General features: G+C 49.3%; 1 protein-coding gene across 3 annotated transcripts in view; it reads left to right on the forward strand.

The window, feature by feature from the left end:
• The first annotated feature begins 3,230 nt into the window (after positions 1–3,230).
• The window catches only part of AXIN1 (axin 1), a 34,307-nt gene continuing 13,490 nt past the window's right edge, over positions 3,231–24,047 (forward strand). For all 3 annotated transcript variants that reach the window (XM_044304114.1, XM_044304116.1, XM_044304115.1), the window contains exons 1-5: positions 3,231–3,437; positions 7,533–8,501; positions 20,615–20,755; positions 21,651–21,747; positions 23,733–23,870. In XM_044304114.1, the coding sequence (XP_044160049.1) occupies positions 7,624–8,501; positions 20,615–20,755; positions 21,651–21,747; positions 23,733–23,870 (1,254 nt within the window). In that variant the 5' untranslated portion in view covers positions 3,231–3,437; positions 7,533–7,623. The remainder of the gene's footprint in view (positions 3,438–7,532; positions 8,502–20,614; positions 20,756–21,650; positions 21,748–23,732; positions 23,871–24,047) is intronic.

Genomic DNA, 24,047 nt, shown 5'->3' on the forward strand with positions numbered 1-24,047 from the left:
TATACTGTATGGGGGCCACAAGGAGACGTTATACTGTATGGGGGCCACAAGGAGATGTTATACTGTATGGGGGCCACAAGGAGACTCTATACTGTATGGGGGTAGCCACAAGGAGACGTTATACTGTATGGGGGCAGCCACAGGGAAACGTTATACTGTGGGGGCCACAAGGAGACGTTACACTGTATGGGGGCCACAAGGAGACGTTATACTGTATGGGGGCCACAAGGAGACATTATACTGTATGGGGGCCACAAGGAGACGTTATACTGTATGGGGGCCACAAGGAGATGTTATACTGTATGGGGGCCACAAGGAGACTCTATACTGTATGGGGGTAGCCACAAGGAGACGTTATACTGTATGGGGGAAGCCACAGGGAAACGTTATACTGTGGGGGCCACAAGGAGACGTTACACTGTATGGGGGCCACAAGGAGACGTTATACTGTATGGGGGGCCACAAGGAGATATACTGTATGGGGGCCACAAGGAGATATACTGTATGGGGGGCCACAAGGAGATATACTGTATGGGGGCCACAAGGAGATATACTGTATGGGGGGCCACAAGGAGAGGTTATACTGTATGGGGGGCCACAAGGAGACGTTACACTGTATGGGGGGCCACAAGGAGATGTTACACTGTATGGGGGGCCACAAGGAGACGTTATACTGTATGGGGCCCACAAGGAGACATTATACTGTAGGGGGCGGGGGCCACAAGGAGATGTTATAATAAAGTCTTGTGGCCACAGGCCACCATACATACAATAATACTTTATGATATACTTTTCCCGCGGCTGCCTTGCTTGTGTGCTCCGATTCTGACATGGGGCGGAGATTTGAATATGGGAGCAAGGAGGAGGGAGAGCCGGGACGGCCCGCTGCGGGAAGTAATAAGTTTGTAATTTTGTCATCAGAGCACACTTGCGAGGCAGCCGCAGGAAAAGTCTCTCCACAGACAGCCAGTACTCACACAGAGTTCGCCACATATACAATAGAACCGGCACGGGTGGGTGATGGACGGTGATGTCAGATGGTGGGTGGAGTCTGGAGACTTGACTAAGGGAGGCGGAGCAAGAAGGAGCCAGGAGCGAGTGGAAGTAATGTTTGTACTCAGCGCTATGCAAGGTGCAGGGGCGGGCGGACGCAGATTTAGAAGCGGTCAGCGCACATGACCGCTTTGATGACGTCACAAAATACCGCTGTAATTAGGAAACAGCGATATCGCCATATCGTGATACCGGTATATCGCCCCAACCCTAGGCCGGGCAGAAGGAGTGTGGGAGACTGAGGCCTTTTTTCTCCGAGCTGTTCCGGAAAAAAAAAAATCATTACACCTTAGGTCAGACCACCAATGAGACCCCCAATGTTAATCAGACCTCAGCTGACAGCCCCAATAAGATCCCCAATGTTAATAAGACCTCAGATCACACCTCAGCTCAGACCCCAATATGAATGACCCACAATCAGACCTCAGATAAGAACCCAATGCCTGATAGCAGCCCTCAGTAGCCTCATAGCAGTCCCCAGTAGCCTCTCCATCAGCCCCCAGTGCCTCTCCATCACCCCCCAGTGCCTCTCACCAGCCCCCAGTACCCGCTCCATCAGCCCCCAGTGCGCCCTCCCCGGTATTAACTTCATTGGTGGGCAGTGCACCCTCCCCCTCCCTCAGTATTAAAATCATTGGTGGGCAGTGCACCCTCTCCCCCCCTCGGTATTAAAATCTTTGGTGGGCAGTGTGCCCCCCCGTATCAAAATCATTGGGGGCAGTGTGCCCCCCCGGTATTAAAATCATTGGTGGGCAGTGTGCCCTCCCCTGTATTAAAATCATTGGTGGGCAGTGTGCCCCCCCCCTGTATTAAAATCATTGGTGGGCAGTGTGCCCTCCCCTGTATTAAAATCTTTGGTGGGCAGTGCACCATCCCCTCCCCCCTCGGTATTAAAATCATTGGTGGGCAGTGTGCCCCCCCCTGTATTAAAATCATTGGTGGGCAGTGTGCCCTCCCCTCTATTAAAATCATTGGTGGGCAGTGTGCCCCCCCCCCTGTATTAAAATCATTGGTGGGCAGTGTGCCCTCCCCTGTATTAAAATCATTGGTGGGCAGTGTGCCCCCCCCCCGTATTAAAATCATTAGTGGGCAGTGTGCCCCCCCCCCATTCCCTGTATTAAAATCATTGGTGGGCAGTGCGGACCCCCCCCCCCCCATCATTGGTGGCAGCGGCAGTTCCAATCGAAGTCCCAGCAGTGTAATGCTGGGGCTCCGATCGGTTACCATGGCAGCCAGGACGCTACTGAAGTCCTGGCTGCCATGGTCAGTTACTCTGCAGCATACTTACATGTGCTTTGGCCGCCGGGCGCTCCTTCTTCTTGTAACTCGTCACAGGTCTGTGCGGCGCATTGCTTATACAGTTCACATAGTCTTTGTACATTTTTTACGTATCATTTCTGTGTTGTACGAAAATCTCAGCATGTTCTATATTCTGCGTTTTTTTCACGCAGCCCTGGCCCCATAGAAGTGAATGGGGCTTCAGTAAAAAACGCATTGCATCCGCGTACAATGAGTGTTTTTCACTGATGGTTGGTCGGAGATGTTTATAAATCTTCAGGGTTTTTTTTCTGCGTGTTTGATTGCACCCGTGCGAAAAAAAACGGAAACACTGAAAGCAATCGCAGACAAAATGGTGCGAGATTTACTGAACGCACCCTGAACACAATCAGTATCGTTCGCGTGAAAGAGGTCTTAGCCCTCATAACGTGCGCACATTTGAGGCCCCGTCTTATCAATCTTCGCAACGTATGATTGATTTGCGTATCTATTCGATCGGTTTATACGTTTATACTGAACTCGCCCCCGTCAAAATTTCTCTAATTTTCAGGAATTGTCTTTTTAGCATTAAAGATAAAACTAGGAACACATGAAAGGCGTGAGACCACCCTTCAGTTATGATAATGGTGAGGTGTGTACAGGATTAGGAGGAAACTGGCTTCACAGGCTTCCCTTCCCTAACATTCACCTCAGAGCAGGGAGCTATGTGACAGGACAGGCCATGGTAATGGTGACTGGGGATTCCAGTCAGGAGGAGGATGAGGGAGAGGGGCACGCGCCTGTGGCGGGAAGATAAGGAGCGACATCGGCCGCGCGCCTCAGCCTGCGTGCGCGCTCCCATCCCCTCCCTCCCCGTTGACGCACAGACGCGGGGGCGCGCACGTCCAGGCTGCTCACTCTCTGCCTCACACACACACACAGCGCACTCACGAATAGGAGCTCGCCGGGGTATGGCTGACGGCCCGCAGCCTGTGCTTTGTTTTCGTCTCGGTCTTGCTCAGTCGCAGCCGCTGCTGCTGTAAGCTTGATGGGTGGCGCTGGAGCGGAGGAAGACGAGGGCCCGGTGCACTATCCCGGGAGGAGAGCCGGCTTGTTTCCAGGGAGAGGTGAGTGTGTGACGGGAGCCGAGGGGGGTCATCCTGCTGGGAGGAAACTTCGCAGGCGAGCGCTGGAGGCCGCGGAGTGTGGAGCTCGGCCCCGGGGCTCCGAACAGGCCGGAGATCCACGGCCTGTAGTGTCTGCTCTCACCGGCCGCCTGCAGCACCGGGCCCCCAGCGCAGATCTCTGCCCGGGGCCCCTCTAGCTGGTGCCAGGGTTAAACGCTCCTCTATTTATCCATTCTGCACGTCTTCCTAATCACCCAAGTCACATGATGCGTTTTTCAGGCACAGGTTTTGCACCAAACGCGATTATACCCTCTTTTCAATGTGATTTGACGTAATCTTTCTCATCCGTAGTAATTTTGCGTATGGAACTAGTGTCACTTTTCTGGATCCGTGCAGCGTTATTTTTTTTCTCGCGATATTGCGCCACGGACAAAGCGTACGACAGGGAAATATTAGATATCGCCAAATGTGTGGCTGATTGCAAAGTTTACGCTGTTGTTGCGTATGTCAAAACGGAGGGTGATCGATAACCAGAAGACGTGGACCGATTATTCGCATAGTTAGAATTGTCCGAAATGTGTCATGTGACCAAGCCTTAAAGGGATTGTTCCGTATGGCCAGGCGATCACGGCTCCGTAGGTAACACTGTCTGCCTGGGCGGTTTCCATAAGCTGCGCGTCTGCTGTAGTGGAGAATTCCTTTAAATATCGCCTGTGGCATTGGTCGCCGCTGGTTGCAGAACTACAACTGCCAACAGAGCTGCTGGCATTTCATTCCTGATGTAGGCCTGGTCCTCTGGGAACTGTGCTCTTGTGTCTTAAAGGGAACCTGTCACCGGGATTTTATGTATAGAGCTGAGGACATGGGTTGCTAGATGGCCGCTAGCACATCCTCAATACCCAGTCCCCATAGCTCTGTGTGCTTTTATTGCTTAAAAAAATCAATTTGATACATATGCAAATTAACCTGAGATGAGTCCTGTACGTGAGATGAGTCGGGGACAGGACTCATCTCAGGGTAATTTGCATATGTATCAAATCTGTTTTCTTACACAATAAAAGCACACAGAGCTATGGGGACTGGGTATTGAGGATGTGCTAGCGGCCATCTATCAGCCCATGCCCTCAGCTCTATACACAAAATCCTGGTGACAGGTTCCCTTTAATTAAAAGGGGACTCCGGGAAATGTGCGATTGTTACATTTTTATATGACCAGCCCCTTTGGTTACATTGTATCACTCACCGATGTCGCTGGCCTTATTTAATAGGGCTCGAAAGCTATTGGATCATGGGAGTCATGTGATGTCAGTAGAGGTGTTATTGTTTACAGGGTAACTATTTAGGGGTTGTCTGCAAGTAGAACATATATTGATCAGCTATGAGAGGGTTAAAATACATATTGTCCCCTGTTGTCAGATTGTGGGCGGGGCTTGTTGGGCAGGTGTGCTGAGGTCCTGCTGGGAGACCACCGGGCAACGATGATGGAGTTCCTGGTATCTCCAGGTCAGAAGACAGAAATGCTGCTATATGTATACCGCAGCCTATTTTAGCCTTCCCCATTGACTTCAATGGAGAACGCCGCTAAAAAGCACCTGCCGCTTCTCAACTGTACGTGAAATCAGTTGCATACAGAATCCTTCATAAAGTCGCGGTTCAGTGGGAGGCTTTTCAATGTGTTTGGTTTTGCACAATGCCATGTGAACATAGAGCAAGGCTGTCCAGATGGCAGGACCCTTCTCTCTTCCCCTTTCCCCACCCATACACATGCACACTCGGTTCGGCGGCTGAGCATGTATGTGTCTGGCATAGACATTAAAGAGCCCCTGCGCCGCCACATAGGTTCTGCAGGAAGGCTGCCGCAGTGATGTGACCTCTGCAGTCCACCCCTTTACACGCGATTTGCATGGACATGTCCTCTAAGGCTTGGTTCGCATCACATTTGTGGAATCAAACTATATACTGTGCGTTTTCTTGTCGCCTCTGCTACTTCTAGCATTCTCACTGCAGCGAATGGAGAGGACGCAGCGCATGCGCAGTGGTTTCTTCACATTGGGATCCCTGTTCTGGCGATAGGAGTGGGACCCTCTTCTGCGTCCTACCAATATGCCCTAAATGTTTAGATTGGACAATTCCCTTAGAGGGGTTTTGTCACTTCAGCATTTATCATGTAGAGAAAGTTAATACAAGGCACTTAGTGAGGTATTGTGATTCTCCATATTGCCTCCTTTGCTGGCTGGATTCGTTTTTCCATCATGTTATACACTGCTCGTTTCCATGGTTACGACCACCCTGCAGTCCATCAGCGGTGGTCGTGCTTGCACACTATAGGAAAAAGCACTGGCTTCTTTGGTGGCCGGTACCACAGGAGCGCCCATCACCATGTATGCACAGCAGCTCCCACCTCGTATCTGTGATGGTCATAATGCCATAATCAAACCAGCAAAGGAGGTAATATGGACGATCACAATACATGATAAATGGCATTTGCTGTAGTGACACAACCCCTTTTAAGGCCTCATGCACACGGCCGTTGTTTGGGTCCACATCGGGTGCGGACCCATACACTTCAATGGGGCCGCAACAGATGCGGACAGCACTCCGTGTGCTGTCCGCATCCGTTGCCTCGTTCCGTGGCCCCGCTAAAAAAAATATAACATGTCCTATTCTTGTCCGCACTTTGAGGACAAGAATAGGCATTTATATTGAAAGCTGTCCGTGCCGTTCCGCAAATTGCGGAACGCGCACAGACGCCATCCGTGTTTTGCGGATCCGCCATTTGCGTACCGCAAAACACACCTCGGTTGCGTGCCTAACGCTGGTGCTCCGCTGTTATTGTGGGTTCATTCACACGACCTTTGGTGTCCCGTGCTGTAAACCGCAAATTGCGATCCGCTATGCACAGGCACCTTCTGTGGGGCAGGCGCATGAGGATTGCAGACCAATTCACTTGAATGGGTCCACGATCCCTCCATTCTGCAAAAAGATAGAGCATGTTCTTTCTTTTTGAGGTGCGGAGGCACGGAACGGAACCCCAGAAAGCACTCCTTAGTGTTCTATTCCGTGCTTCCGTTCCGCATCTCCGGATTTGCGTACCCATTTAAATTAATTAGTCCGCATTCGTGACGCGGAATGACAACGGAAAGGTGCCCGTGTATTTCGGTTCCGCAATACGGAAACGGGACACCAACGGTCGTGTGAACGAGCCCTAACTCCTCGCACTGTGCAGTTTGCGTAGCTCCATTCACTGCTGAGCACCAGCCGCTCTGTGGACAACCCCTTTAAGTAGATTCCCAGTAATTGTCAATATGCCGGGCTAGTGTTACTTTTTTGTTGTGTTTGGGCGCTCCGTATTAATCTACATGGATTGACACAATATTTCAGTCTGTCTTTCTTTCTGTCCCCGTCATCGGGTGACTACACAGTGCCAAACCTCGGGCCGCTCTGTCGGCCTTCTTGGCGTGACTGGGTTGGCGTTGGCCGGGTCTGTGTGTGTACATTGTGCTATGATTCATGTAGATAGCGGCGGATTAGATCGGGCTCGGGTTTTTATGTCATCACGTATTTTGTCAAGAGAAATGTTTACGACTCCTTGTTATCTGCAGCTCTTTCATCTCCGCAGTTCAAAGTACTGGATCTTTTTTATGAGTCGGCGAGAACAGCACGTCGCTTGTTATGTGACTATACCAGTGACCGGCCACAAATTAGGTCTAGATGAAAGGGGCCTTAGCCTTTCAGTTTAGTGGAGGGAATATAAACGGGGGAAGTGATTAAATGCCTGGGTGAAGGCTCGCGCTCAGGGCCTCAGCAGGACTGGACTCTTCCTCAGAGAAGCCAGGATTTTCTTTGTCAGAGGGCAGTTGCTGCTCATTTCAGGAGTCATTGAGATCTGGGTGCAGAGCAACTTTCAGTTTTAGGTGCATTTGATACCAGACCCTTGGGATTTGTCCAGCCCTGATGCAGGTTCTTATTATTGGCTTTTCGTAAGTTTTCCGTCCAGCTGTCGCCAGTGGTAATGTGTCCTTGTTTGCTGCTCCCGTATATCTTATGTTGTGCTGTGTTGACTTGACTATACTCCTACCATTTTTCTTTTTGCAGGAGGCTAACTTTTCTCTGGGGCCTTTGCCTCGAAATGAACAGATATTGAATCCACATATTCATCCTTCTCTTGGAATCCAGTGCCGTCAAGATGAGTGTCCAACGGAAAGGTTTCCCTTTGGATCTAGGGGGAAGCTTTACTGAAGATGCACCGAGACCGCCGGTCCCTGGAGAGGAAGGAGAGCTGGTCACGGCAGAGACTAGGCCGTTCAGCCACAGCTGTTACTCCGCCAAAAGCGATGGGATCAGAAACGAGACTTCGACGGCGACGCCGAGGCGGCCGGATCTCGACCTGGGTTATGAACCCGAGGGCAGCGCTTCTCCCACGCCGCCTTATTTAAAATGGGCTGAATCGTTGCACTCTCTGCTCGATGATCAGGATGGGATTAACCTTTTCCGAACTTTTTTGCAGCAGGAGAACTGTGGAGATTTGCTCGACTTCTGGTTCGCTTGCAGCGGCTTTCGGAAGCTGGAGCCTAGTGACTCCAAGGTGGAAAAAAGGCTCAAACTGGCCAAAGCGATCTATAAAAAATACATTCTGGACAATAATGCCATCGTCTCCCGGCAAATCAAACCAGCAACTAAAAGTTTTATTAAGGATTGTGTTTTGAGGCAGCAAATCGAGCCGGACATGTTTGACCAGGCCCAAATGGAGATTCAGTCGATGATGGAAGACAATACTTACCCAGTGTTCCTTAAATCCGATATCTATCTAGAATACACTACGATAGGTGGGGAAAGCCCTAAGGTTTACAGTGACCATAGCTCGGGGTCTGGGACGGGGAAGGCTCCACCAGGATATTTACCTACTCTTAATGAAGATGAGGAATGGAAGTGCGACCAAGCGGTGGATGACGACTGTGAAAGAGAATCCATCGCCTCAAACAGAATCAACCAGCAACTTATCTTGGAAGCTGCATCACATTGTACCGCACCAGCGAGGCGGCGGAGCGATGGGAGAGAGTTCAGGTACGGCCTATGATACCCCATGTTGTGTGTTACGGTTATAATGAATGACAATACGATGTGTCGGTAATGCCAATAGTTATCTTCTGTGTAACGATTAAAGGGGTTTATGTGTGAATAAATCCTGAAATGCCCAAATCTTCATTTAGGCTGGGCGGCCGAGCTCCTCAGGAGCAACTTTGCTTGCACTTTGCAAACTAGTTGAGAGTTGACTCTAGGAGTTAAAGGGATTTTCCAGGTTGCTCCGCGATCCCCGGGATCAGGTGCCGTACATTGGGCACGCGATAATAGCCCAGCGTTAGAACCCGCAGCACATGCGCCAGTCTAAAATATCTTGTTAGCTCTGTGGGGAGAGATTCAGACTTGCGCATGAGCAGTAGGTTCTAACCCCAGACTAGAATCACATCTCCAATGTACGGCACTTGATCTCTGAAGATTCCGCCGCAGGGGACCACGCCACAACCTGGATGGCGTTATCCAACCTCTATTATAACCCCCCCCCCCCCCCCCCCTCGTATGCATTATACTTTCCTGCTCCCTGGCACCCGTGTCACTCTAGATCCCTGCAGAGCCGCATCTTCATCTCCTTATCTCGCGGATCAAAACATCCGAAGGGGGGAGTAGCCAGTGTCAGGTCGCGACAGGGATGAGCCTCCCTAGTGTCTCCTGCGATGCTAGGGAGGCTCTTCCCCATCACGGCCTGCTATTGGCTGCTGAAATAAGAGTTTATGCTGGCACCAAAATCACAGTTTCTGGGCAGTCGATTGTGCCGCAATCTGCTTCCCACATACAATGGTCATGTATGAGGACAAGCAATTGCTACTGCTATGGAAATGCAGCTCTTGCCTCCTCTGTCTGGCAGGCAGTTATCGGGAGGGAACGTCTCCTATCTGATTGTTGCCTGCTCAGTCAGTGCTTGTAAATGCCTCCTTAGTGACAGCGTCTCTTTAATTACTGTACATTTTGGGGAGGAATTTGTCAATCCCCCCACTCCTGTTTCTGGCATTTTAAAAAGTTGCAAAATTTGGTTTTCTGATACATTATTTTTATTTTATTTTTTTATGCCATTTGGACTTTTAATTCTCAATAAGAATTTTTATGCTGCCCTCGCCAGGGCCTTCTTCCACGGCAGAAACCGGCGTAAATAATGCCTGGAATCTACGGCAACTCCAATATCCGTCTGTTGCACCGACTGCCAGAGGTGGCATTTAATTAAATGCTTGCTCCCCCGTGCCAGCCCTATTAAGACCAGCGTAGCACACGCCAGCCTTAATAAGTCAGGTCCTTTTTTAAAATCTTTGCTTGCTTGTGTACGATTACATACGATGCAGAAGCCATTAGCGTCTTTTTGACTTTCAGCCGGTGTGTCATATGTATGTACAGTGTGCAGCAAAGCTGGCAGCTGGTTATATACGCCGCAGTTTGGAGGAGTCCGGTGATGATTGCATCTAGTTTTGTACGACGTCTATCTGGGCTCAGGCATTAGGACATTCTGCGGTTGCGATCAGCTTTTATGACCGTGTCATTTCAGATTAATTCATAGGTTGTGGCGTCATACAGTGGCCTTGTCCTGGTGGAGCATTCCTCTGCTGACAAGACATTTTTATCTTCTTGTCCACCAAAGCAGGACTCCTTTGTAAGAAAAGTTGTGCGCTGCGGACGTGACACGGTGGAGCAGGTGCACCATTCGGTCACAGCCTTTATTATTCCCTGTCTGCAATATATTATTAATGAAAAAATGGGAAGCGTCTGCGTGCACCCCACAGGGAACGCCCCGGAGCACCAGCTATTGTTTAGGTCACTGCTCAGTCCATTTAACTTGGAAAAACGATTCATTTCACAGTGAAAATCGTTTTGTAGACCCCTCTATAACTGGAGGGCGGTGCGTCGTAGTAGTTCACGGAACTATTCTTCTTGCAGCGTCTGAATAAACCTTTAACGTGCTCACTCCATAGAAAGCAGTGTAATCAGTGAGGCCAAGAAACTGCAAATTGTGGGCTTAAAGGATTTATCCGGTTTTATGTATTCCAGCCGCATGCTGATCACCTAGCCCAGGCATGGCCCACCTGCGGCGCTCCACCATGCCCTGCTGTAGGCAGTCTGAGCATGCTGGGAGTTGTAGTTTTGCAACAGCTGGAGAGCCTCAGCTTGGACATCCCTGACCTAAACACTTGTTAGATGGTAGATCATATGTTGGGGAGGGGAGGGGGGTCCCACAGATTGCAGGGGTTTCCCAGTTCCTTTCCCCACACGGGAAGAGTGGAGGGACGTTTGAGTACATGTTACCGATCCACTCAACCTCTGTGGGAGTGACGGTAACATCCGAACGCAGGTGATGACGTCCTGTCGGTGTGGTGAAAACCTCTCCACTTTATTCTGGAGCTAAAACAGTCTGGAGTCCAGACTGATACGTTTTACATACACCGATACATTGTAACAAACTATCCGAACAGGAGAAGAGACTTTTTGACGAAAAATAGGCAAAACTGTTAATTATAAACAGAGATGCAATGAGCTTTAAACCCCAGTGTGTATTGTGCCATGTAACCCGTGAATCTGTATTGTAGACTTGGCTGTGGAGTCAGTTTGGCACCCCCTGCCGAGGTTGACTGTGCATTGGTGCAGGCAGTGTGGTGTCAGTGTTTACACCGCTGTCTACCTGCGGTAAGTGGCGGCGGTGCAGGATATTGCAGCTTTGTCCTGTTTAGGTGCACACCCTGTACCACTGATACTATACATGCATGGCGTGCCGGTAGAATACCCGCATAAATACGCGCTCACACAAGCACCACAACCCCTTCAGACTGCCGATCTGTGGGGGATACAGTGTCTGCCCCCCCCCTGAAACTGATGTGCTACTGATGGCCTACTCTGAGGATAGATCGTTAATATCCTGAACCCCCCCTAAAGCCCAGTGCAACAGGAGGATGTACCCCAAAGTTAAACCAATCTACACAAAATGACGCACATGTACATAATTTTGATGCCACCGGCACGGGAGTTGTTCCCGTGCATTCACCGCCTGTAATTGCCGGCTGGTGTCCTGCTGCAGCCACCGAGTGGGATCAGGGAGAGCTCTGATCCCGGCTGTTTAACCCCTTAGATCTTCGATGAATGATAACCATGACATACATATAAGGGTTTGCTGGAGTCACTGACATTCCCCTGCATTGTCAAGTCAGCCGGAAACCTAACAATGGCTTCCAGGCCTGCCTTCTATGGAAGCCTGTTAGGCCCTGTCAGAGCAGGGTTTAACAGGCTGATTTTAATACGAACAGTTAAAGGGAACCTGTCACCAGGATTTTGGGTATAGAGCTGAGGACATGGGTTGCTAGATGGCCACTAGCACATCCACAATATCCAGTCCCCATAGCTCTGTGTGCTTTTATTGTGTAAAAAAAACGATTTGATACATATGCAAATTAACCTGAGATGAGTCCTGTCCCTGACTCCTCTTATGTACAGGACTCATCTCAGGTTAATTTGCATATGTATAAAATCGTTTCTTTTACACAATAAAAGCACACAGAGCTATGGGGACTGGGTATTGTGGATGTGCTAGCGGCCATCTAGCAACCCATGTCCTCAGCTCTATACACAAAACCCGGTGACAGGTTCCCTTTAAATGCTCTGTATTACAATAGGTGTGATCCTGAGCATGAAGGGGCTTCAGGAATGATTTTTAGAGCGGTCACCCTCACTTTTCTCCCCTTCACTGCAGCCGGGTGAAAGCTTAGAAAGGCAGGGACTGTGGCCCCTTCATTCTCAGGAATAGTGGAAGTGACGCCATATCCTAGCCATCTGTCGTCATGACAACCAGCAAGTATGGGTGTAAACATTCCCTGTTCCTGAAACGGCTGACAACAGGGAACACTAGATTGCATTTTACTGCATTGCATTTTGGTTTTTTCTTTCCTTTGTGCTCTTCTGTTCTCATAGGCTCCAGTTCTGACTGCATGCCAGAGGATGTCATCATGCCGGACCGCCGGGCAGTCTCTGTGGTTTGTTTTTGCTTGTATGGCTTCAGTAGATGCGCAGAGCTGACGCCAGGCCCCTGCCGTCTGCCGATGTTTTCTTCTTCTTTTTTTAGCTCTGACCATAGAAGTTCTGAGCGGTGTGACCTCATCACACATGAAAGGGCAGGGGACCTATATGGCGGCTTTATGTGCTGCGAGATGTCTGTGAGAATGTGTGCGTTCATTACTATGACGATCCGCTTTTGCTGATGCGAGCGGCTGTCGTTTTATTTTCTCCTACTCACTTACAAGACACGACTTCAAAGTCTTCCCCGGCGTGATTCACAGTTTCCAGCAATTCTTTTTTTTTTTTTCTTTTTTTTTTGTGCAAGGAAAACGTTTGATGCTCTGGAAATACTGCGCTCGTTTTTACCAATCCGGGGAATCGGCTGACCTTTCCAGTTCCTTTTTTTTTTTTTTTTTTTTTTTTTTTTTTTTTTTTTTTGTGGAAAGTCGATCCCTCCAGAAATGACAGCTTGCCAGTTTTTCCATCTTACATGAAGTAACGGAACAGAGTTTCGCTATTTACTATATTTATACCCAGATTTTTAGAGCGCTGCGTGCCGTGCGGTCGCTGCCAGGGAAGCTGCCTTTGATTTTTTTATTTTTTTTTCCCCCACAAAGCGCTTTTCATTCGGCTTCAGAAGTCTCGGAGCTGATGACATGTTTACATAGAGCCCAGGTCTATGGTGATTTGCTGCCTAGGATTCTCATTATTAGCCCGTAAGCATAAAGGAACTGGCGTCCGGCGAGTTCTCATGTAAGCGCCGCACTCCGTCAGGATTATTTTCCGTGTTGGTTTGCACCCTTTTTGAAATACTTTTAGGAAATGTAAGTGATATGTTATCCAGAGTGCAAAGAGCGTCTCTTGCCCTAGAGGACCTGGCACGTCCAAGCATTAGATGGACCGCCGATTGGTTTGAATGGCAACCTGCAAACTTTTAAATGCTTTTGGCTTCCTATCTCTTTGCCTGCAGAGCGCTGGCAGACCTGGCACATGCATTTACATACGTTGATTTTCCCTGGGAGTGGTACTGCATGGAGACTGGTCACTTCAGAGGTCGCATAACCTCATGGACGCCTGGACAGGCAATTTTACGCTTTACAAAAAAGTCTTCTGCGCATGAGACTTTCCTTTGTCCGGAGTGCTGTATAAGTCTGTTCAGTGCCCACCGTGGCGTGGGGCAGCAGGACTGTGAACACAGCAGTATGGAGGAGCCTGGCAATGACTGAAACAGGGTTCCTGCTGTAATGGCCGGCATCAGAGTTAATTACAATGCCCAATGCATCCCGTAGATGCCACAGTCAACAGCGATCGTGGCACCTAGGCAGTTAGAGGAGCAGGGATCCCTCTGAAACAATCGACCATGGCAGCTGGGGACCTAACAAGGGCGCCCTGGACTGGCATGACCATACATCTATTAGATTGTGCAGCAGACACGGCCTAACAGACTGCCTGTCCCTGGGACAGTGAAAGGCTATAATGCATTGGTATACAGGGTATGCCAGTGCATTATAAAAATAATGGGGGGTCGTTTATCAAACTGGTGTAAAGTAGAACTGGCTTAGTTGCCCATAGCAACCCACCGGATACCGCCTATCATTTTGCACAGCTCCTTTGGAAAATGAAAGGAGGAAGCTGTGTTTTTTTTTTTGTTTTTGTTTTTTTACCTATTCAGCCCTATCCCCAAAAATGTTAATCAGCAAGTCTCATGTACCCCAAAAATTAAACCAATGAAAACCTCTCGCCCCACAGAAAACTGCTACATCAGCGCAAAAATGAGTGAGTTCTGACTCTTGGAATGCGACAATATAACGAGGCGTGCTAATATTGTGCAGAAGTGGTAAAAACTAGACATTTTGGTATCTGACCCATAGAAGAACAGTAACACGCTAGTAAATAGTGCAAAAATAAGCCCTGATGTGACTTCATCAGAAAAAAAAAAAAAATGATGGCGAGAAAAAAAAAAACTGCCACTCGACGCTTTTTTACATGTTCATCCTTAGGCTGGGGAGCGGTCATGAAGTGTGACGACCAGATGGGGCAGATTTGCTATCCTAAAGGAGTCATCTCCCAAAGACAACCCATATACCCTCTTACGCTGGGTTCACACCTGAGCGTTTTACAGCGCGTTCCTACGCGCTGTAAAACGCACAACAGGCAAGAACCAATGATTCCCTATGGGAATGGTTCTCACCTGGGCGTTTTACAGCGCGTACGATCGCGCTGTAAAACGCCCGACGCTCAAACAAGTGCTTGAGCTTTTTTTTGGGCGTTTGTCGCGCGTTCCCGCACATAGAAATTCGGGAACGCGCGACAATGTGTGAACGCCAGTCTCTGTATGCGCGATTGTAAACGCCCGTACAATCGCGCATACAGAGCGCTCGTTTCAGAACGCTCAGGTCTGAACCCAGCGTTACAGTATTATGGAGGAGTGGCGTCCTGCCTGAGACCCCCTCTGATCCGCTCGCACAGGACATGAGGCCTTTATGCGTCAAATAGTTGGCTATTTATTTGAAGTTCTGCATGAACGCTGTGCACTCTGGGTGTCAGGAGGAGCTGATGGTGGTGGGAGAGCTGATGGTGGTGGGAGAGCTGATGGTGGTGGGAGAGCTGATGGTGGTGGGAGAGCTGATGGTGGTGGGAGAGCTGATGGTGGTGGGAGAGCTGATGGTGGTGGGAGAGCTGATGGTGGTGGGAGAGCTGATGGTGGTGGGAGAGCTGATGGTGGTGGGAGAGCTGATGGTGGTGGGAGAGCTGATGGTGGTGGGAGAGCTGATGGTGGTGGGAGAGCTGATGGTGGTGGGAGAGCTGATGGTGGTGGGAGAGCTGATGGTGGTGGGAGAGCTGATGGTGGTGGGAGAGCTGATGGTGGTGGGAGAGCTGATGGTGGTGGGAGAGCTGATGGTGGTGGGAGAGCTGATGGTGGTGGGAGAGCTGATGGTGGTGGGAGAGCTGATGGTGGTGGGAGAGCTGATGGTGGTGGGAGAGCTGATGGTGGTGGGAGAGCTGATGGTGGTGGGAGAGCTGATGGTGGTGGGAGAGCTGATGGTGGTGGGAGAGCTGATGGTGGTGGGAGAGCTGATGGTGGTGGGAGAGCTGATGGTGGGAGAGCTGATGGCCCTGGGGTGGTGGATGCAATTGCACAGGGGGGAATGAAGGGTATTGGGGACTGATGGCAGGGGGTCTAATGAGTGTTTATTAAGGAAAACGGTATACATTTTTATTTAATTTTATTTTTTCTTATTAGACTACTCTATTAGTCGTAATTTTTTTTATAGAATACTCGATTTCTAAAATAATCGTTTACTGCAGCCCTAGTGTCATGGTGCCGGCTCTCTCCAATGTCTGTACAGTGCATCCATGGAGGTATGTTCGGCATGCTTTGTCTCTCATGTATCTCTGGTAGTGGTGGGTTGTAGCCCGCCACCGGCCCCCGTGCTCAGGTTTCATTACAGGCAATGAGGCACAAAGCGCGTTTCACTTCAGCCACTTTGTGTAAATCTATCTCCTGAGTAGGCCGCGCTCTCGGGTGGGGTGGGGGGTTGAGCAGCTTGCGTAAACCCGTTTATAGTCATACTGGATCCATTTGTAAATTCCTCCCCTCCAGCTGAGCTGACAGGAAAGAAAAGCATGGCCGGAGAGAGAGCGCCAGCGAGAGGCCTTTTCCATCCTCCTCCTCCTCCACCACCATCATGTAACCGCACCGTCAGGGAAAGTGAATTATCATTAGGAATAATTACCCCGTACCAGTCTGCTGGTGACAGCCCCGAGCGACACGACAGGGCTGGGAAGTCATTAACTGTTATTTACACAAAGGCAGCTTTACACAGCGCGTTTCCCGACGCTCGCTTCCACCATCTCTGTAGTCATCAGGAAGAGCCCATCAGATCAGGTTACTGGATGCCCCCCTGTGAAATACATTTGCTGAAAGTCAAAAAAAAATTTCCCCTGTCTTTGTACTTCGATGCTACCAATGCTACCAGAGAGAAAAAAGTCCTGACGACGGTCTGAAGTCATCGCGTTGATGCTGGATTTAGCAATTTTTTTTATTATTTTTTTGCATAATCAAGGCACATTAGGGGTCCACGCTGATCTCATGGGCTCATTGCCGTCAACATTTAGTCTCGTGAATGATGACCATGGTGATTCATTTCTTCTTCCTAGGCCACGTGACTGATGAATGTGACACTGGCCTAGGAAGAGGTCACCAACCTCTTCAAACAGCGGGGATTCTGGGAGTTAAACCTCCACCGATCTGCTATTGATGGCCATCAAAATCTCGGACAGCCCCTTTAAAAGGTTTGTCCCATCTTTAAGTGTCTCATAGGTGCTGGTCTTGCACCTGGTCAGGTTTCAACAATCTGTGAGCAGAGAGCACACTGTGCATGTGCTGCGTTCTCTCCATTTAGTGCTATAGAACTTCTGATAATAGCTGAGCAAGCGCACTCGGCCATTGCTCTCCACTTCGGGGATTCATTTTTTTGTCACTTACGGAATATCTTTTCAATGGGCCATGAATGGTCCCATATGGGAATACTCCTTTGAAATGAGTGGCTCTGAGCTGTAGTACCGCTTACAAACTGTAAACAGCCGTGGCACTGTCTTTTGAGAGGGGCAGGTATGTTTTTCTAATCCTGGACAACAATCACCCACCACTAGAGGGAGCTAACCAGTTTTACATTGAACTGAATGTATACAAAAAGTTCCCTTTAGTAGTGGCTACTGGTTTATATCATCCCCTGTCCAGGGGCGTAGCTATAGGGGGTGCAGAGGTAGCAGTCGCTACCGGGCCCAGGAGCCTGAGGGGGCCCAAAGACCCTTGTGCCGCATAAGAAGACACCAGTATTATAGAAAGTCTATGCTGGTCAAGTTACACCTTTGGCTCAATGGAAGGGGGTTAAATCAAGAATTTGGCATGGGGGCAGGGGTGCCGTTTCAATTTTAGCCTCGGGCAGTATGAAGGCTATGCGCTTCCTGCCCTTGGCCACAAAGTACTGAGGGAAGGGGGGCCCCAAGCTGAACTCTTGCACCAGGGCCCATGAGCCATTAGCTACGCCCCTGCCCCTGTCCATATACCCAGCTAGGGTACATGGACATCAAACAGAGGGGTCTTCTGCTCCGAACCCCTCCTATGATCCACAACACAGCTGCTCCGCACAAGTGGCTCCTGTTCTGGCCGTCCTTGTATGGTGTGGACGGCCGCGCATAGGAATGGCCGCCATTTCGTCTGCAGGGTGGCAGGACCCGGGGCAATCAGCTGATCTCCCCTGGGTGCTGCCCTCCTCTTCCTCCTGGCGCTAGTTCCGATCCATCTGGGCCGGATAACCCGTTACTGTTCTCCCGCAGGTCTCCACGCGCCACATATTACACCCCGGAATGGAAATCGCCTAACGTAAAATCTTCCAGATGTGATTCTAGGTCAGGGGTGGAAAACAAGTAAATAAGAAAAAGGTGGAAGGTTTTCTGTGTCGATGTCATCTCAGAACAATGCAACGTAACCTCCGTCCGTGTGGGGGCGAAACGCAGAGTGTTGCGCTTTGTGATCTCCTTTATTCATGATTAGGGTTCATTCACATGTCCGCAAGTGTTTTGCAGACCACACATGGCCGGCACTGTAATAGAAATGCCTTTTCTTGTCCGTGGCTGCGGACAACGATAGGACATGTTCTAGTTTTTTGTGGGGCTGCGGAACGGAAGTGCGGATGCGGACAGCACATAGTGTGGCGTCCACATTATTTGTGGAACCATTGAAAGTGAATGGGTCCGCACCCTTCTCCAAAATGGCGGATATGTGAATGGACCATAAGAATGACTGAACCACAGTGAAGACTGACACAACCCCTAGTAGGAATAGAACACAATGAGGAGTTTTTTTTTCTCTACATTTGACAGAAGTATGAGGCACTGAATTCATTGCCTCCAGAGGAAAACTCGATCCACGAGACAGAGCCCTGCTCTGAACCAAACATCCGCGTTTTTTTGCACCTTTAAATAACACTGATATATAAGCGTCATGTCACTTAAAATGACAAATTGTCACATGCGCCCCTTTCAGACGCCCGCTGCTGCAGTGCCGACACCGCCTGGTGTTTTTCTCCACCAGTCACCGGCCGCACTGATAGTGGAAGTAAGAGCTTTTGAACAGAAGCTGCGTAAAACCAGCTTCCGGCAGTAATTCGCGAAAACAGTCCAAACTGAAGGAAACTGAACCATTAGTGCGGGACTGTCTGGGAGTACTTGGTAGTTTTAGTACTAGCGGGGCATTTGAAAACCCCTATATATTGTCCATATATTTAAAACATTTTATATATTCACCCCCCCCCCCCCCCCCCCCACCTACCAGGACTTGAAGTATACTTAAAGGGATTTTCCCATCTCCGACAATGGGGGCAGATCGCTAGGATATGCCCCCATTGTCTGATAGGTGCGGTTCCCACCGCACCTACAATGAGAACAGAGCCGGCAAATGAACAGAGGGTGCACTTCACATGCGCAGCCGCCCTCTATTCATTTCTATGGGGCCGCCGAAAATAGCCGAATGCTGGTTCGGCTATTGCCGTCAGCCCCATAGAAATGAATGGGAGCATGGGCTGCGGTGCGCTCCTTTTCACTTCTATGGGAGCAGCGCCTTTGGTTGGTGGAAGGACCACGGGAAATACGGGGTCCTCCAGCCACAGCGTTATCGCTTCGTTCTGGTAGGTGCAGGTCCCAGCGGTGGGATCCGCACCTATCAGACAATGGGGGCATATCCTGGCGATATGCCCCCATTATCTGAGATGGGAATACCCCTTTAACTGCACCCCACCTCTGTTCCAGCTATGTGACTACTGTGCCCCCTACTACATGTAAACTTTCTGCCTGGACAGGGTCGCATGCACTGCTGCGGCCAATGGCTGGCCTCCAGTGATCGTGTCCCTTAGCAGCATGTCACTCCTTAGTCTCACAGGTTCCATTGACTGCAATAAGTGTACACTGCCGCTATCTCTGACATGCATGCTTGGTCGAGTGTGCATGTTTTCCTGACCTCTGTGGTGGTAATAAGCCACTGAAGATACCTCTGCCCCCTCCAGACTCCAGGCAGCAGCTCATCTCCCTAAAAACAAAACGATCAGGCATGTTGAAATCCAACTGCCCAATTCTTATCTCCCTGCGCACCTGCTGTCGGGGAGAGTCGGAAGGCGGTTGTCAGGCGGAGTCATGGTCATGTATTTCCATTTAATTCTATGGGATTGCAACAGTTAACAGAGTACAATCCCCGTGCGTTGAATGAAGGTGTAGTGGACAAGCATAATCACCGCTCCTTGAAAGCTGAGACACAGGACCCCCTATTCTCGTGCAGTTGTGGTGTTGATCCCAGGTATGGGACCCCCGCCGATCAGACACTCATCCCCTCTTATGTGGATAATTGTTGTTTTTGTGACATCCCCTTTGACTCTAGGACTTCATTGCACCTGTGGTCGAGGTAAAATCTTGGGGTACGGCCCGGCCTCAGTATTTGCAGTATTTTACACAGATCCTGATCAGGTCACTGGGTTCCCCCCTTTTTAGGATCTTGGTGCTCGTTTGCAGTGATACATGAGGGTGAACGCTCCTGATCATAGGTAAAATCTTCCAAAATGATAGAAAATGCCCCAAACCCTGAGCCCTTCTCTTTAGACGCCGAGCCGTTTCCACAAGCCGGAAAAACGTCTGTTCTCATCAGTAACATCCCAAATATTTGTCTTGCTCCGTGATCAAAGGGCCGATTGTTGTGGCGAATCTTCATTCGGTTCCGTGTGATGGAAACTTCCATGATGCCGGGACCAGAAGGTGAACACACAAATCCCCGGCAGTGGGTTATGGATGGGAAGTTTGCGTCTCTTCCCTCCTGTGCCACGTTTTATAGATCAGCAGTTTGACGGACCTGCGCCTCTCCAGCTGTTGTAGAACTACAGCTCCTAGCCCATGGCTGTCAGGGCAATGCTGGGAGTTGTAGTTTTGCACCAGCTGGAGAGCCGCTGGTGATGTATATTTTTGTTTTGTGACCGTTCCTAAAAGAGGTTAAAGTTATAAAAGTCATTTTAAGGCTTATGTCTTTCTGTTCTTTCTTCTAATAGGCCGGGGACATGGAGGGAGCCGGTTAACCCTTACTATGTCAACACTGGGTATGCGGTGGCACCCGCCACCAGTGCCAACGACAGCGAACAGCAGAGCATGTCAAGCGATGCGGATACCATGTCTCTGACAGACAGCAGCGTGTAAGTGCCACCGCCTTCAATATATACGCATTATATTTATATATGTTTATTTCTACCAGCCTTTTTTTAACCCCTTAACCAGTGTTATGATCTTAAAGGGGTTGTCCAGGATTTTGATATTGATGGCCTATCTTCAGGATAAGCCATTATTGTTAGACAGCCGAGGGGGTCTAACACCCCTCGTTCCCACCGGTCAGCTGCGACCCTTTCTTTCACCTTTAAAGGGGGTTGCCTCGCTTCAGCAAATGGCATTTATCGTGTAAAGAAAGTTAAATGGGTTTTCAAAGGCCAGGATAGGTCATTAGTATCTGATCGTTGGGGGGGGGGGGGGTCTAACATATGGGAACCCCACGATCAACTGTTTGAGAAGGCCCCAGCACTTGCATTGACGCCGCACCCTTCTTGCAGCTTTTCCTAGGTTCATCCGTCACGTGGCTCAGTAGCAGCTCAGTCCCATATAATTGAATGGAGACAAACACGATACAAAGCACAGCCGCTATACAATGTACGGCGCTGTGCTTGGTAAGCGGGGACAAGGCCGCGGCATTCTCAAAGAGCTGATAGGTGGGGGTCACAACCGAAGTGGCACAAGCCTTTTAATTATGTATTTTGCCGTTTTCCACCATAACAGGAGCATGTATAGGAAACACCATGGGTAAATCCCCAGGTCCTATAGTGGCAGTGACATTGCTGCTCCTCTGTTCACTGCGCTGCGCTCACTGAGAAGACGGAAGTCGTTATAAACTGCGGCTAGCCTCTCCTCAGGCACAAAGACAGACCCCTGACCTGATTCTAGTCCAATGCAGAATCTCTAACCCAGCGCCACAGCCGAAAGTTACTGGTGATATTTCTGCCTGCTCTCAGCGCATTCATGTTTGTTTTCTCTTTATTACAGCGATGGGATCCCGCCATACAGACTACGGAAGCAACATCGCCGGGAAATGCAAGAAAGTGCCAAAGCCAATGGACGTGTGCCACTACCTCACATTCCAGTAAGTCATGGAGATGGAGATGAAGAGGAACTTTACACCTATAAAAGGGTTTTTTCACATTTTAATACTGACGACACCCGGGCCCCCAGCCGATCAGCTGTTTTGAGAAGGCACCGGCACTCCTGTGAGCACCACTGCCTTTTCACAGCTTACCAAGCACAGCACCGTACATTGTATAGCCATTTCCTTAGGGCATTAGCCCAATTGCACACTGCGCCGACCTAGGGCCACAGTGTCCACTCTGTAAGCGCTACTTAGGGTGTTTTAACCCTTTGCCACAAGCTTTATTCTTCTAGGCTCCAGCCGTCCTCCTCCTCTACCCAGTGCGGCTCATCCAGGTCAAACTCCTGAAAACGTTCAGTAATCTTAGTGAATAACCGCTTGTTTAATAAACGTAACCCCTGAAGCAATCCAGTGGAGTACAGGAGTTTAATTTTGTGCGTTGTATAGCGGATGTGCTTGGTATTGCGCTCAGCCCCATTCACTTCAATGGGGCTGAGCTGCGGCTAGGCCACGTCACTGGCCTAGGAAAAGCTGAGAAAGCTGTGTTGCTCACTAGAGCGTCGCTACCTCCTCAGACAGTCCCGGGTGTTGGACCCCACCGATCAGATACTGATGACCTATGCAGAGGATAGGTTATCAGCATTATAATGTCAGAAAACCCCCTTAAAAGGGTTCCCCCAGGATTAGAAAACCATGGCAGCCTTCTTCCCAAAACAGCCACCACCCCTGTCCGCAGGTTGTGCGTGGTATTACAGCTCAGCCCCGTTCCCCATGGAATACAAGACAGAACCCATGGGCTGGAGTGGTCTTGTTTTTGGAATAAAGCAGCCATATTTGTCTAATCCTGGACAGCCCCTTTTGCTGCATTGTTGAACATTTTACACTTTCCGTAGCCATGAAAACGTTTTTCTACTTTTGTGTACAAGTAAAACCTAAATTACAAAATATAGCAAAACCATACTAAAAAAGAAAAAAAAGTATTCTTTAGTAGTAAGGATGGATCGGATACTTCCTTGGCTACTGAAGGGCTTCCCTGTCTGGAGATATTAAAACATCCTTGGCAGGGAAGGGGTTAATAGATTTATTTTTGATTTATTTTTCACTTAAAAATGTTAATGGCAGATTGGGCGTTACTAGGGCGTCTGACTACTATGACCGGTGTCTGTAAGAAGTTACCACGCCACTTCCACTGGCCCCGCTCAGCAGTCTCACCCCATAGATTTGCACATTTTCGGCATCTACTAACTAGCCATACAATATGCCGTCTACCTTTTTCTGACAACCGCTCCTCAGTCGAAGGCTCCGGTTTCGGAGATGCAGACATGATGCACACACATCTTGTATGGCGTCAATCACACCAGCCGATGAATCCTTCCTTTACTTTCCCACATTTACGTCAAGTTTCATGCATTCACCCCTCTTTCCAGTAGAGGATGCACTCCGAATTTTAAATGTCCGACTGCGGTAATTGATTCTGACACTCGGCCTCAGCTTTGCTGCCGTTTCCCCCTGATTAAAGGCATGCAGATCTGAATCCCATCACTAGACCCGTGTATGGAAATGTTTGTACAACCGCTAATGTAGCCGCACCCGGAGATTAATCTGACCTTTCTGGGATATCCGATAACTCGCCTGATTGGTGCCTTCTGCTGTTCATTAACATATTCTCCGCCCACAGTTTTTATATTTTCCTCCTGACATTTATTCTAAAGCTGATTAAACAACCGATCCCTGTGTCGTGGATCGGACGGCGCAGGAGTCAATTCCGCAGAATAAAGTCTCACAAATTAAACTCCATATCTATGAATATACATTTATTTGGAAACCGTTATATGCCTTTGATCTGCCATTTGATAATCTAGAATTTTTTTTCTCATCGATTTCAGTTCTTTGGAGCAGTTTGGCTGCGAGTTTCATGCAGTTTAGTACATGTCACGCACCTGAGGGGCAGAGGTGTTCACTTTACCCTTTTCTCTCCCCAGCGTACATATAACATACCAAAGGATATTCATGTCGATCCTGAAAAATTTGCTGCTGAGCTCATCAGTCGCCTGGAGGGAGTCCTGAGAGACCGCGAGGCAGAACAGAAGTTAGAGGAGCGACTGAAACGCGTGAGAGCTGTAAGTGCGGCCCCCCCCCCCCCCCCATCCTTTTTTAAAGCCAGCAAGGTGCTCCATCTGTCTTCAGAGTATTGTGCTGTCCCAGCTTCATTACAGCATTTCTCATAGTGTGTATACGGCCATCTCTTCTCTTGAGGCTGGATGACTTTGCCTTAACCGTTGCGTAGTGAAGGCTCA

Source organism: Bufo gargarizans, chromosome 8, assembly GCF_014858855.1.
Source record: "Bufo gargarizans isolate SCDJY-AF-19 chromosome 8, ASM1485885v1, whole genome shotgun sequence".
Lineage (NCBI taxonomy): Eukaryota > Metazoa > Chordata > Amphibia > Anura > Bufonidae > Bufo > Bufo gargarizans.